Below are 12,991 nucleotides of genomic sequence, written 5' to 3'. Positions count from 1 at the left end.
CAAGTAAAGTTATTAGTATTATTAGAAGTCGTCCTGAGAGGTGAGAGATGGAGGAGAGGGAGGAGAGGGAGGAGAGGGAGAGAGTCTGTTGTTGTGTTTCTTCTCTAAGACTTGTTGTGTGTGTGTGTGTGTGTGTGTGTGTGTGTGTGTGTGTGTGTGTGTGTGTGTGTGTGTGTGTGTTTTTGTTGTTCAGACTTTGACAGACAGCAGGTGACGTTTCTTCCTCTGGAGGAGGACACAGACGGACGAGTGTCCCTGAAGAAGAGCAACGTTTATCAGATTCAGCTCTGCAGCCACGACTCTGGTGGTTGTTTGTATATTCCCAGCCCAATTTTATTTTATATATATATTACTTTGGCATTTTATGTTTTATTTTTATTTAGTTTTCACTCTTTTCTTATCTTTAACACTCTATTACAAGCTTATATGTCTGCTCTAATGTTATCCGTCGTCCTATTATTTGCTTTCAAATCTTTACTTTCAAAGGGATACTGCTTAAATTAGTTTTTTTGGAGCTTTAAACTAAATTACATGAAAGTTCTTTGATGAAATGTTGGATTCTTTCTGTTGTACTTAACCTCTTTTGTCAAATAATGCAAACTTACGCCCTCTATTCTCCTGGCATCTTTCCTGTATCTAATTCCCTCCTCGTCCATTTCACAGGAACCATTATAAGACAATGAGAGCGGCCGATTTTCACAGGGAGAAAAACGACCCGTCCCTCAGGCAGCACCGCTTCATAACTCTGTCATTTATGACTGTGAGAACGCTGCTGCTCGCTCTCAGCTCAGCACGGCCTCTGCTCAATGCACATACCTTATACACACATAGGCCCTGTCCCTTCACCTCCGGCTGTCCCCGTCTCTCAGACACACTTCCCACACTGTCAGCTGACACTCAAATGACACACCAGACGACAGTTTGCTGTAAACAATGTCTGTTAGGTTAAGTTGTGACACTGAGGTTCAGTCAACACTGTTGTTTGTGGTGGTTGTTGGCTGAGGCCCTGCTGTCAAGTTATCGATGATGGTATATGAAGGGGAAAACAGGTTTGACACCCTATGAGAAGAAATTGAACTCCCAAACACCTTCTGTGTGCCTCTTGGCCTCTGACAACTCTTCGTTCAAAGTGCACGAAAAGAAGCGTAAGCGGATCCCCGGGGCCGCTCCTGTTTGCAGCCTCCTTTTGAGTGGCAGAAATCCCATTGTGTGGGCGTTGAGCAATTCAGGCGGGCAGGGAGGCGCGAGCATGCGCGATGCAGATACTGTACCAGGAAGTGCAAAGTGCAGGCAGGTCCTCCACTCTGCTGCCTGCGGGTTTGTTTCACATTCAAATGTCTGGGGGGAGGGAGGGGGAGGGAGGGGGAGAAAACAGAAATCCTGTCGAACTGGTTCTGCAGCGAGGAGGAATGAAGGAGCGAAAGACAGAAGACGAAAACCCATCTGAGTTTCTTGACTTGAGTCACAGTTCAGTGCCGGTTTCGTCTGAGGTCAAACACAGGCCAGATGTGGTCGATGGAGAGAACTCATCACTTTATTTACAGTAATCATTTCCGCCTTAGCTCTGACTAATTAATCCTCATCACTTAATAACAATTTCCAGTAAATTACGCACTGAAGTCAGAGGACAATCAACTTATTACAACTTTTAAGCTCCAGGGACCTGTTTATTAGGCACACCCAGTCAGAGGTCCACAGTCCTAATCCTTTTCTTTAGTGTATAGTTTTTGTTTTGTTAATTCAACCTTTTAGACGTTGTTGAGCTTATAGGTCTTTCTAATATTTATGCTTCTATCAAAGAGCAAAATATACATTTTACATTAATAAGAATCAATTCTGGGGTTGCCAGGTTGTGCAAAAACCATCCTCCAGCATCATCACAGTGTGTTTTTATCTTGTAAGTCTATTAAGGACTCTATTGATGAACCAGAATCATTTAACAACTGCAGACCTGTTATTGAATCACCATTTATTAACCTATATGTGCTTTTTAATGAGACGTTGATTGAAAGCTTGGATTTGTCCAAATTGTTACAACCCATCAAGTGAGTAGTTGTACATGTTCATAAGCAGTTAATAATAACTGAATTACTAAGTCCTCAAACTTCCCCAATTAATTGCAAAGCTTGGAGTTATGGCATGTATTGGTGTTTATTTATTGAGTAATAATAAATAATAATAGAGTACAACATATTTCAACTGAGTTTACTGTCTTTTTTATGATGTAAAACTATTTTTACACCCAAGTCATAACCTCACTTCAACCAGTTAGACCTTATATAGCTGTAGATCATTAGAGCCAACATGGCTGCTGTGCTGGTGATTTATGATATGAGATGATAATAATAGATAGATAGATAGATAGATTACTTTATTCATCCCCGAGGGGAAATTAAGTCGTCATAGCAGCCGGTACATTTGAATACAATAAAATACAATACAATAGAATAAAATATAAAATATAAAATATTGCGGTAGAAAGAATAAAAACAGAAACACAAGATAAAATAGGTAGATAAGGTGCAGTGGCAGATGATGGTAATAGTACTGATGATGATATGATGGTAATGTTATTGTTAGACAGTATATAAAAGATAGTACAGTATATATAGTATATAATATATATTTATATATGATAGTAATTATACCAATATAATAGCAGTATATAGTAATAATAGCAGCAACAGTATATATAATAATAACAATAGTAAAATATAATAATAATAACAACATGTACACATGTATAAATAAAATATGTGTATATAGACTTATATATACAAAGAATATACAAAGAGTATGATATAATATATGATATATAGTACGGGTATCAATATAAGTATTTGGCGATACAATAGATAGTATAATATACTGAACAGGTAATCTCATGTTGTGCGTTGTGTTGTGCTGTGTTGTGTAGTACATGTTGTGACGTGTTGTGTTGTGTAGTGTTGTGTGGTGTAATGTTATGTTGAATGTGTTGTGCTGCGTTGTGTTGTGTGAAATCTCAGGTGAGACACGTCAGGGAGGAAGGGGTGTGGTCACAGCCCAGTCACCGGGGAGAGGGGCGGAGTCAGCAGCGGAGGACACACAGGTAGAGAACATAAACTCACTTCTCGTTTCTTCCGGGGACGTTAAACATAGAAAAGAATCAGACAAACAACTGGAAACCTTCACGCTTCAGAACCACGTGGATCCACGAGATGGAGATGTGTTAGTGAGACGCTGCAGGACTGACAGGAGAGTCGTGATTTGTCTTGAAACCGTGCGTCGCTCTCAACATGGATCACTGGTCTCTGGGTGTGTGTGTGTGCGGATAGAACCAGGACCCGCTTCTTCTGATTAACGGTGAGTGTCTCGGGGCTGGAACCGAGTGGATGGAGACAAATATCTAAAGATGGAGAAGCTTTGTGGAATAATCCGGCTTTTTTAAAATGTAAATGAGGAGAAAGGTCGTAAAAATATTGAGCCAAAGGTCATTATGTTGTTTTTAAATGAAATCTCATGATATTAATAATGTTACAAGTGTTACATAGGACCTAAAACCATATTGTACAATATGTTTTTAACTTTATTAATGGCAGATATCCCAAATTGACATTTTGACATAATAGTAGATTGTAATTAAGTAGATTAACATCGCTGTCAAGTCCTGAAGGCCACTTAATTATAATTGTAGGGTACTTGAGTTGCTTATTTATATTTTATACTAGCCTAGTTCCTTCTTTCTAAACTATATTTTAAAGGCAAAAGTTAACCTTCTATTGTACTTATACAGTTATTACTTAAGTTTCTGTTTTTAAACACAAAATACAAAAATAATGTGAAAGTTCACTCCAGATTAGTTGAATTTCATAGAACAGTTTTAAATGTAAATGTTAATTTTAAGACATACACATCTTAATGTTGTTTTTTCAGAGCTGAGTATAAAATCCGTTTATTAGTTATGTGGTGCAATGTGTCGGATTATGTAAGTAAACCAGTTTCTAACAGGTTCACGCAGGGCCGTTGCAACAGGGTCGGCTATTGCCTGGGGCCCCCCCCCCCCCCCAGAACATCAACAGTTTAATGAGTAACCGCTTTAAAGATATGATTCAGGAGACTGCAACAGCATCAACACATTTCTGACTTCTCTTTCACCGGCCACAACGTGACAATACTGCTTTATTTTTGTGCGTACATTTTTCCCCGTATAGATTTGAACGTAAGCATGAATTTTATATTACAGCACTGCAGCTGTCACACAAATGAAGGATCTGAATACGTCTTCTCTTCACTCTACACACACTCAAGTGGTCTGTATTGTTGAGAGGCACACACCAGTCGGCCCTTTTGATAACAGACAAGTGTGTGATTGAGTGTTTTGCAATTCTGTGCACTGTGGATTGATCTTGATTTGTTCTCAGTAAAAAAGGAAACAGGCATCACCCGAGTAAACGGACGCCTCTGTCCTTCTGGGTGAACTGACGCTGCTGGCTGTAGCTTGAACTCACAGATATGACGTCTTGCTCCTGTTCTGTCACTCTTATACTTTAAATTAAATAGTTGGCCACTTGCTCCCACATGCCATTACGCTGAGAGAATGTTTCAGTAGCCGAGCGGGGTTAAAAATTCATCCGTGTGCACACAGAGAGAAAGATCACAGGGCTCTGTTTGTTTAACAGCGAGGGGCCGTGTCCCCGTTTCTCTTTCTTCCCTCGGAGCAACCTGCAGGGAGCTCGCCTCACGTTCAGTTGCACTTTATGTGATTTATTAACGATCGGGGAGTCGCCCTCGGAAGTTGATGCAAGCCCGGGCCGGTCGCCACCTGCACATGTCTGGCTTTGCAGAAGACAATTGAGCCCTGTGAGACGTTTAGCGGGGACGTCAACTTTTGACTTTTCCAGCTGACATGGGAATGTTGAAGAGCTTCCCTGACTCATAGCTTCTGGGCTCGGCCTGCTGATAAGCAGGTGTTTTATGGCTGAACAAGCCTTCAGTGACTTCAGGGGTAATTGCTGTGATTTAGTTTTTCGTTCAGTGGCTTAATCGTCCTCGTGGTTGCACTTGTTGCAGGGCGCTCGCTTTAATGTGGGAGTCTTAGACGTGAAGGTGAAAAGGATCCTCCAACCGGCCTCATGACAGTCTATTCTGCCGTCTTGTGTCTCCTGCTGTTACAGTGAATGCTGTGTGAACAGAATCCGGTCCGACTGGTGCCCCCAAACCACAGACTCATGCTACCGCCTCTTAGTTTTTTCAAGTCGCTGAAAGATTCCCTGCAGGATCGTCACCTCTTATTTAGATAAGAGCTTAAAGATTAACGGTTGTTTCTCGTTTGGTTTGTTTAACTTATATATTCTGCAGAATGAGTTCACCAGACGACTTTCAGAATATAGAATCACTGTTTCTATCAGACGGCAACAAGACAAGTTGTTTAAAATATGAGAATGAAAGATTGATTTGTGTAACGCTATTTTCTCTCAAATCTATTTTCCCTTTGTAATGTAATCGAAGTTATATGAAGGTACACCCCCATTTAGTTTTATTTGTCAAGTTTTCTATTTTGTATGTTATATATTTTTGTAAATTTTCTTGTATCTATATAACATACATGTAGTATATGGTATATATGTATCTATATTAGTATTTCTGTTATTGGTTTATTGGATTTAGCATCCACTGTACGTCCTCTAAGATCATTGTCATTGGTCACATGACCCAATAACAGAAAGAGTATAAAAACAACACATTGCTCACAGCTGAACATTTGTGTTTGGTTTTGATGGTAACCTTATGAGGGAAAGGACCATGAGCAAGTTATGGTTTAACAGGCTCTTAAATGGAATGAGGAAGATGCAGAGACAACCATGGTAAAGTTAGAATTGCATGTTTGAGGTGTGTCTTAGATCCTTGGACTGAAAAGCTTTACAGAAAAACCTTGCTTCTTGTAAACCTTCGACCTTTGACCCCCTAGAGGCAGCTCGGCCCGGTCGTGCTGATGGACCAGGACACCCAGTGGCTGATCAACCTCCTGTCCGAGGTCCAGCTGGAGAAGTTCTACCTGCGCGTGAGAGACGGCCTCAACATCACCTGCGTCGAGCACTTCTCCTACGTCAAGGAGTCGGACCTGGAGCACATAGGAATCAGCAAACCAGGTGAGCCTGCTCCGTCCCCTCTGATCGTCCACGTCGGCTGAGAGTTGATACACACACACACACGGAGGATTTCCCCTTCGTCACAGTGATGGATGTTAATCACAAGACAAAGAAGAGTTTTATTAGTTTTAGCACCAAAGCATTGTCTCCTGTTTAAACCTCTAATCAGCCATTTACAGTATTGATGGAGTCAATGATCATTTTATCATCTCAGTGTCTTTACTTTATTATTCTCTCTCCCTTCATCCCTTGATAGAGTTAACAGCTTAAGTGTTTATTTGATTCGACCACAATCAGCAGCCAAAGTTTACCAGATTCCCTTTGTTCAGCCACTTAATGTAACTGACGTCTCCTTTTTGTTGCCTCTGTCTTTCTTGTTTATCTGCAAAATAACTGATAGTAACGTTAATCTTCTTCTCCCAGCACAACGAAGACTATGGGATGCTCTGAAACGCTACAAGACCAGTTCCCGGTCACGGCCCCGGATGCCCAAGGTCTGAAATATATCTCATTGGATCAGCATTGTTGTAGGTTTCATGTGTATTGTTTGTGTGAACTACTCATGTTAGTTCTTTTATATAAAGTTATCGATGCTCACAGGGGTTTGGCGGGCGAAGTCAGGATGGAGGCGAGCAGGCCCAGGGCCAGGAGGGCGGCGGCCGCGCTCTCCCCAGTCTGATAATGGACACTGAGCTGGTCCTGGGCGAGAAGCTGGGCTCCGGGTCCTTCGGGGTGGTGAAGAAGGGAGAGTGGCACACGCCCACCGGGAGAGTGGTGAGGAACCATATCATAAGATCATCAGATTTAAAACCCAGTGTGTTGGCGCTGACCCTCTCGACTCCTCTCAGCTCCCCGTGGCAGTGAAGTCCCTGAGGAGCAGCTTGTCCCGGCAGACGGACACGCTGACCGACTTCCTCCAGGAGGTCACCACCATGCAGTCGCTGGATCACCCCAACATCATCCGCCTGTACGGCGTGGTGCTCACGCAGCCGCTCAAGATGGTAGGACGGGATGTTATGAATCAAACACTCAAGTGAGCGAGTAAAACCAGGAGCTGGAACACACACTGACCCATATCTCCATCCTCCAGGTGACGGAGCTGGCCCCTCTGGGTTCACTGTACGACACCCTGCGCTCACGTCAGTTCGAGTACCCGCTCGTCCGCCTCTGGCTCTTTGCGGCCCAGATCGTGGCGGGGATGGATTACCTGGAGACCAGGAGGTTCATCCACAGGGACCTGGCGGCCAGAAACGTGCTGCTGGCCTCCAGGGAGATGGTGAAGATCGGAGACTTTGGCCTGATGAGGGGTCTGAGCGAAGAGGCCGATCACTACGTCATGTCGGCTCACAGGCGCATCCCATTCGCCTGGTGAGGGCCTGTGGAAACTATGGGACTTACAATTCCCACTTTCCTCCTGGTCTGGTCTAAATGCTGTGTCTTACAGGTGTGCTCCAGAGAGTCTACGCGTCGGCTCCTTCTCCCACGCCTCAGACGTGTGGATGTTCGGCGTCACGCTGTGGGAGATGTTCACGTACTGCGAGGAGCCGTGGTTCGGGCTCTCGGGGCGACAGGTACCGGCTCGTCGGCTCCGTCTGAACATTCACTTTTCCCGTTTTTGTCTCCGTGCCAGTCTGCGTGTTTGTCTGCGTGTGTGGAATGTGTGTCCCCGCCCCGACACTGTTTGTCCGTGACTCAGCGTTGCAGTGTTTCCTGACGTGTGCTCCCTTGGATGTAGATTTTGTGGCGCGTGGAGCGGGAGGGCGAGCGCCTGGAGAAGCCGCCGGACTGCCCTCAGGAGCTGTACGGCGTCATGAGGATGTGCTGGGCCTGCAACGCCGCGGACAGACCCACTTTTGCAAAGCTCGCCACCCTGGTGACCGAGGTTCGGAAAACATGCAGAAAGACTCAATTGTGGCCGGTGATGGACCAAAGAGAAGATTCTGTGATTTTTAATTTTGTTTTATTGTTTTTCCGCATTTCCACAGGCGAAACCAATGGAAGTGCAAGTGACACGGGACTTCTCTGAACCCAGAAAACTCCCCCTGGTGGCCAACGACCTTGTGACGGTCATAGATCATGGGTGAGTGACAGAAAAGGCAAAACTTTGGCAGAGACAAAGAGTTTTTGTTCGGATGAGGAAAGGACTTTAATTAAGGCTGCATTCCAAACGGGATCTCGTGGAGTCCTCGGTATTTGACAGTGATTAGTTCAACTTAACAGATCTGGAATGATAAGTCGCTTCTTTGAACTTTTAATGGTCGCTATGCTTCTGTTCAGCAGAAGTTAAACTAAGTTAAAACTAAGTTCACTGTGCACTGCAGTCTGGAGATGAGCGAGTGGAGAGGCCAGAATCAGAGGACGCTCTCAGTCGCCTGGTTTCCTGCGAGCCTCGCCGCGCCGCTGCTCCCTCCCGGTGTCGCTCCCGACGCATCGTCCAGCCATCCGACTCCCCCTTCCATCTCCATCCACATCTCGGCGCCTCTGAAGGGAAGTCTGCAGCACTTCGGCCACGGAGACCTCATCCATGAACGCGGCTGGAGAGGACAGGAGAGCCTGGACGAGTCAGTCACACCCCTCATCCTCCTCTTTGATTTACCTGGGCTCATCTGTCTATTTGATATTTTACACTTGAATCAGGGAAAGCATTGGGGCTCGGTCTGGGTTCCTTTGCACAAAATACACCAACACATTTCCCCCTGTTTTTCCTCTGCCTTTACTATTTACAAAATCATGTAATCTCCCACCTCCGCTGCCCGAGTCCCTGAGCTTTATTACAGAAAGAGAAACCAGACTGCAGCGCTGACCTTTCCCCTGCTGTCACTCTGTGCACTCTGTGCGTTGAAGCTGTCACACTAACTGTGTTCACTTTTGTGACCTGTGCAACAGCAGCGGCAGCTGGAGGACGAACCCTGTCAGAGAGAAGGACGGATCCAATCTGCAGAAAATGGCAGGTAGGGACTGAAAACACAAACAGCTGCAGAACATGGTGAGCGAGCTGCAAAGACCATGAGACAATATAACGTCAGCAGCAGGATAGAACCATGCATCTCCTGGTGTTATAATATTGTCTTGGTCCTGGTCTGATAGCAGTAGGACCTTGGTTTTGTAGAATGGACAATTCTACCAACCAAATCTAGAAGGTTGTTGGTTCAATCCCAGCACCTCCAGTCTACGTTCTGAACTGTCTTTGGGCAAGTTACTGAATGTGTGAAAGCAACTTGTACTGTCAAGAGCTTTCACGGGTCTTTATAAATATCTATATAAATACATTGACCATGACCTACTGACTACTTGCTTATTATTTATATTATATGTTTTTTATTTAGTTGTACAATTATTTTAATTTCACTTAATTTCCCCTTTATCTCCCATAAATCACTTGGCTTCCCAAGGTTTGTTTGTTAAACCACCCACTCATTCAGTCACATTTGACCAGTCTGCCCCCTAGTGGCCTTTTTAGGCTAAACCAGGTTTATTCTCTCAGCACTGATTCTGTCATCGTGTGTTTCCTGCGTTACAATGATCCTCTGTGTCTTCAGGGTTGTCTCAGAGCCTGGAGTCGGTCCTCAGCGGACCGCGGCCTCGGGCTAACACAGGCGGGATGTTTAGAGTGGACCAGCATGGCAGACTCATGACCCCCATGATGGCAGCTCACAACGCGCTGATGCAGCAGGACACCCGTCGCTTCAGCGAGGCCAGCATCAACCCCCCGCCTCGACCGCCGCCCCCCAACCTGAAGCGCCTGAACCTCAAGTACCAGAGGAAGCCCATGATCCCACTCCCAGGCCCCTCCCGGCCCACGCAGTTGATCCTGCCCCCACCGCCACAGCTACCGGCACAGCCCCCCCCTCAGCCTCAGCCGGGCTCCAACCTGGCTAAGATGGCCCACTTGGCTCGCTCGACCCCGCAGCTGGATGATGTGGACAACAGGGAGAGAGAGAGAACCAGGGAACGTGAGAAGTCGTCACATGTGCAGAACACGAGGGAAGGTCTCATCGGACAGGTATGAGATGAGATTTCATATAGATGAGTTTTTTTCTACAGGAAAATACTGTGAATATTTTGGAACTAAAAAGGTATCAAATAAAACGCTGTGCTCTGGTCAGATCATGGAGTCAGTACACGGCGTGACCACGGAGGAGGTTCATGCTGCACTACAGCGCTGTGACTGGAACCCTTTGCGAGCTGAGCAACAACTCAAGGTCTGAACCCTGAAGAAAACACATTAACTACCTGTTTCTGGTTTGAACCAACTGATAATACACACATATACAGCACCTTTAAAAAAAAAAAGTCATATACATGAGACATAAAAGCCGTTTTCAGGCATGAACACTGGTAAATATCCGCTGAATTGGGTGTGGACGTTTTCTGGAGTTCACAACTAGAGGAAAACGTTAATGTCCTCTTGTCTCCCCCCCCCCAGTTCGAGCAGCTGTACTCGCTGAGCCTCTGCTCCAGAGACGACTGCCTGAGGATCCTCTCCAGGTACCAGTGGAACCTGCAGCTGGCCAGCCGCTACCTGATCCGATCGTCCCGGGAGAGCAGACAGAGCTCGGCAGAGAGGGAGCGACCTCAGGTCAGCGCCGAGCGGCGGGTCTGAGGCCCGTTGGACTTTTGTAAATAAGTGACGTTTGACTTTTTTCAGCGGCGTCCTGCTGAACGGGGACAAACTGACTTGTGCTCACACACACACGACCTCGATGTGGAAAACTGTGTGGACGTTTTACTCCAGTGGAGATTGAAAATGAAGATGGACGAATTTAAAAAAGCAAAATGCACAATGACTCAAATGTTTTCATTTTGTATTGAATTTGTATTTTCAATGAGACGTTATCCTGCACATTACATTACCTGCAAATAGTTTTTGTACCTGAATGATTTTGTATATATTGTGTTAGAAGTGATTATTCTGTTGAATAAAAGTGATGATCTGCTCTGATCTGATTTTACACATTGAAGTCCATTGAGGTGCATTGTGGGTAATTGGGCATCAGGTTTTTCAAAGAATTAAAACAATCTAATATATTTTCATTGTAGTTATAATAAATTCCATATTTTTTAAGGTTTTCACAGGATTCACCATGATGAATTTATGCATTACGGTTTAACATTCCATTTAATAGGGAATTTAAATGTTAATGTTATTGTATTCCCGAGCATTACATTGTACTGAAAGCTCTGGGAACTATCATTTAAGACGACACATTTCAAGTATGTATATTAGCTTATATTGTGTAAATAAGCAAAGTAAATAAAAACAAAACCTGCAGCAGGTGATATACCTATTTCTCTGTACAAAAGGAACTTGAGGATTTTATATGAGGGATAGGGACGAGAAACATTGAGGGAAGGCGAATAAGGAGATTATTTCATAGTTTAATACAGACATGCTTTAGGGGTCCAAGCTAATTCAATATTGCACATTGCAAAAGAGGGACACTGACAGGAAATATACTTGGTTTTATTGGACTATTAGCACATCCACTCCATCCATCTCTCATGCTCTGCCTTCATGTGTTGTTTCTCCGCTTCCTTTGGACTATCCCTCCATTTGATGTCCCTTCAGAGTATCTGGTCGTATACCTCAAAACCTCCTGGAGCTGTTTGCTGATATTTGATTTTATTATTTTTTTCAACTTTACTTGAAATTACTTTTTGATGCGACCCACGTAAAAACTGTAACTGGCTATACAGCTGACAATGATACACAAGTACAGTTCTTTTTAATCACGCAAAAGTAATTTAGTTGGATTTTAATTTTTTTTTTTTTTTAAATTGAATTAACTTAAATTAATTTGCCTGCAAAATAATAATAATCATTACAATTTCAATAGGGCCTCACTGTCTGTCAGTGCTCGGGCCCTAATAAATAAAATAGTGTGACATTTTGATCCCTCTCTCAGTCCATCACTTTGATTCAGATTAAAAGATTTCCCTATTTTAAAGTGGAAAGAGTTTGAATTGTAGTAAACTAACAGAGGGAGAGAGTGTATATTTTAAGGATAGGTGGAATTATGCTCAGTTTAATAACTGTAAACTGAACTACTTTACAAGACTGCTATCATTTGAAAATATGCACCGTTATCCCCAGGAAGACGAGACATAGTGTTGCATTCAGTTGTGCTTTTGAAAAGTGTTTGGTGATAAATCAATAAAAATAAAACAAACTAAAAAACAACCTTAAAACGTGAAATGTGTTTGAAGATCGAATTGTGAAAGTTAAGTTACAAAGCTGGTTTTACCGTAATGAGTCAAACAGCGCGGTTCCATTTGAGAAGATTCCCTGAATACAGTCGAGATGGCGAATCTGTCTTTTGAAATGTTAGTGACACAACTGGTGCAACAGTTGTTTCACCCTAATCCAAATCAGTTATGAGTTCGGATTAAGAGTATGATGGTGTGACGTTAATGTATTGTTTTACATTGCACGTGTTATGATAACTCAGTCTCTTGTGCCGCCCTCTCTGCATTTTGTACCAGGAGCTGCCCCTCCCTTGTGCTGCCTAAACACTTCCACATGTAGTACCCATTGGTTTGCAGGAGGTGGAGCAGTCAGACTCAGTATCGAAGCAGAAAAAGGGATGTGTTGTCTCTATTATGGCAGCTGAAGTGGAGCATGGATATAACCTGTAAGATAAAAGCGAGCAGACAAAACTGAGGGGAAGCGGATACTGTAACCAGAGAAGAGCGTTTTGTACTGGGCAGGGGAACCAGCAACTGAAGCAGAGCAGAGTTTCTGTGGAACTTGCAAATGACTAATTTTCTGTTACTGGATTTCCCTCTGGTGCAACAACCATCCCCCCCCAAGTCAAACCAGATGTGGGTGTTCCCCAGACTTTCCGAGAGAAGCACTGAAG

General features: G+C 43.9%; 1 protein-coding gene across 2 annotated transcripts; it reads left to right on the top strand.

Moving 5' to 3' along the window:
- The first annotated feature begins 3,059 nt into the window (after positions 1 to 3,059).
- On the top strand, positions 3,060 to 11,073 carry tnk1 (tyrosine kinase, non-receptor, 1). 2 transcript variants are annotated; one of them, XM_053416684.1, is made up of 14 exons: positions 3,060 to 3,345; positions 5,951 to 6,131; positions 6,555 to 6,625; positions 6,732 to 6,905; positions 6,980 to 7,132; positions 7,222 to 7,499; positions 7,576 to 7,702; positions 7,867 to 8,013; positions 8,117 to 8,211; positions 8,453 to 8,692; positions 9,018 to 9,082; positions 9,671 to 10,134; positions 10,238 to 10,333; positions 10,558 to 11,073. In XM_053416684.1, exons 2-14 carry the CDS (start codon positions 5,975 to 5,977, stop codon positions 10,732 to 10,734), a joined length of 2,244 nt encoding a protein of 747 aa, XP_053272659.1. In that variant the 5' UTR covers positions 3,060 to 3,345; positions 5,951 to 5,974; the 3' UTR covers positions 10,735 to 11,073. The 2 variants fall into 2 exon arrangements, with proteins under 2 accessions (XP_053272659.1, XP_053272660.1); XM_053416685.1 differs by lacking the exon at positions 3,060 to 3,345 and adding an exon at positions 4,468 to 4,949.
- The last annotated feature ends 1,918 nt before the right edge of the window (positions 11,074 to 12,991 follow it).

This window comes from Pleuronectes platessa, chromosome 23, assembly GCF_947347685.1.
Source record: "Pleuronectes platessa chromosome 23, fPlePla1.1, whole genome shotgun sequence".
In the NCBI taxonomy this organism is placed as follows: Eukaryota; Metazoa; Chordata; class Actinopteri; order Pleuronectiformes; family Pleuronectidae; genus Pleuronectes; species Pleuronectes platessa.
The sequence above is the reverse complement of the archived record's forward strand: the minus strand, read 5'-3'. Positions and strand labels throughout refer to the sequence as shown.